We start from the raw sequence: 1,109 nt of genomic DNA, 5'->3' as shown, positions 1-1,109 counted from the left end.
TGTGTGTGTGTGTGTGTGTGTGTGTGTGTGTGTGTGTGTGTGTGTGTGTGTGTGTGTGTGTGTGTGTGTTTTCATTTTAAACCATGTTTGACAGAAAGAAGAAGCAGAAACAGTATTTTTTGATTTCTGCTCAAATCAACAGAAATCCTTGTTTCCTTCAGCTGGTTTATTGTTGCCATGGTGATGGTGATGATGATGATGTCATGACCCCGCAGCTGTGATCTGCTCCTCGTGACTTCCTGTCTGTCTCCGGCCGCAGGTCTGGTTCCAGAACCGACGCGCCAAGTGGAAGAAGCGCAAGAAGACCACCAACGTGTTCCGGGCTCCGGGGACCCTCCTGCCGACGCACCACGGCCTGCCGCAGTTTCCGTCCGCCGCCGCCGCGGCCGCCGCCATGGGCGACAGCCTGTGCTCCTTCCACGCCAACGACACGCGCTGGGCCACGGCGGCCATGCCCGGGGTGTCCCAGCTGCAGCTGCCGCCGGCCCTGGGCCGCCAGCAGGCCATGGCCCAGTCCCTGTCCCAGTGCAGCCTGGGCGCGGGCCCGCCGCCCAGCTCCATGGCCCTGTCCAACATGTCGTCGAACGGCTCCGGGCTGCAGTCGCACCTCTACCAGCCCACCTTCCCCGGGATGGTGCCCGCCTCCCTGTCCGGTCCGACCAACGTGACCGGCTCTCCGCAGCTCTGCAGCTCCCCGGACAGTGACGTCTGGAGAGGGACGAGCATCGCGTCCCTGCGCCGCAAAGCGCTGGAGCACACAGTGTCCATGAGCTTCACTTAGTGCCGAGCTCCTGTCCGCGTGCAGCCCGACCCGACCCGACCCGAACCCAACCGAACCGACCCGAACCGACCTGGATCCTTCAGGGACGCTGCTGGGCTGCTGCCGTTTACAGATCCACCTCTGTCGCATGAAGAGTTTGTCTCTTTATTTGTCTGTTTATATTAACTTCTTACTTTGTATTTATTGAGCTGTGTGCTGCTGTTAGTACAGTTACACTGTCAAATATTACCACCATATTTTTATTTTATTTAGGCTTTTATAAGAAAAAAATGAACAGATTTATTTTTCAAAGTCAGTTTTTAACCATATGATTCATACATTTATAAAT

The 1,109-nt window shown here is 55.8% G+C and overlaps 1 protein-coding gene across 2 annotated transcripts in view; it reads left to right on the top strand.

The window, feature by feature from the left end:
• The window catches only part of otpa (orthopedia homeobox a), a 3,392-nt gene extending 2,428 nt beyond the window's left edge, over positions 1–964 (top strand). For both annotated transcript variants that reach the window (XM_014028637.1, XM_014028636.1), the window contains exon 3: positions 260–964. In XM_014028637.1, the coding sequence (XP_013884091.1) occupies positions 260–781 (522 nt within the window). In that variant the 3' untranslated portion in view covers positions 782–964. The remainder of the gene's footprint in view (positions 1–259) is intronic.
• The last annotated feature ends 145 nt before the right edge of the window (positions 965–1,109 follow it).

Source organism: Austrofundulus limnaeus, unplaced genomic scaffold (assembly GCF_001266775.1).
Source record: "Austrofundulus limnaeus strain Quisiro unplaced genomic scaffold, Austrofundulus_limnaeus-1.0 Scaffold790, whole genome shotgun sequence".
Classification (NCBI taxonomy): Eukaryota; Metazoa; Chordata; class Actinopteri; order Cyprinodontiformes; family Rivulidae; genus Austrofundulus; species Austrofundulus limnaeus.
This window is presented reverse-complemented; position numbering and strand designations above follow the sequence as displayed.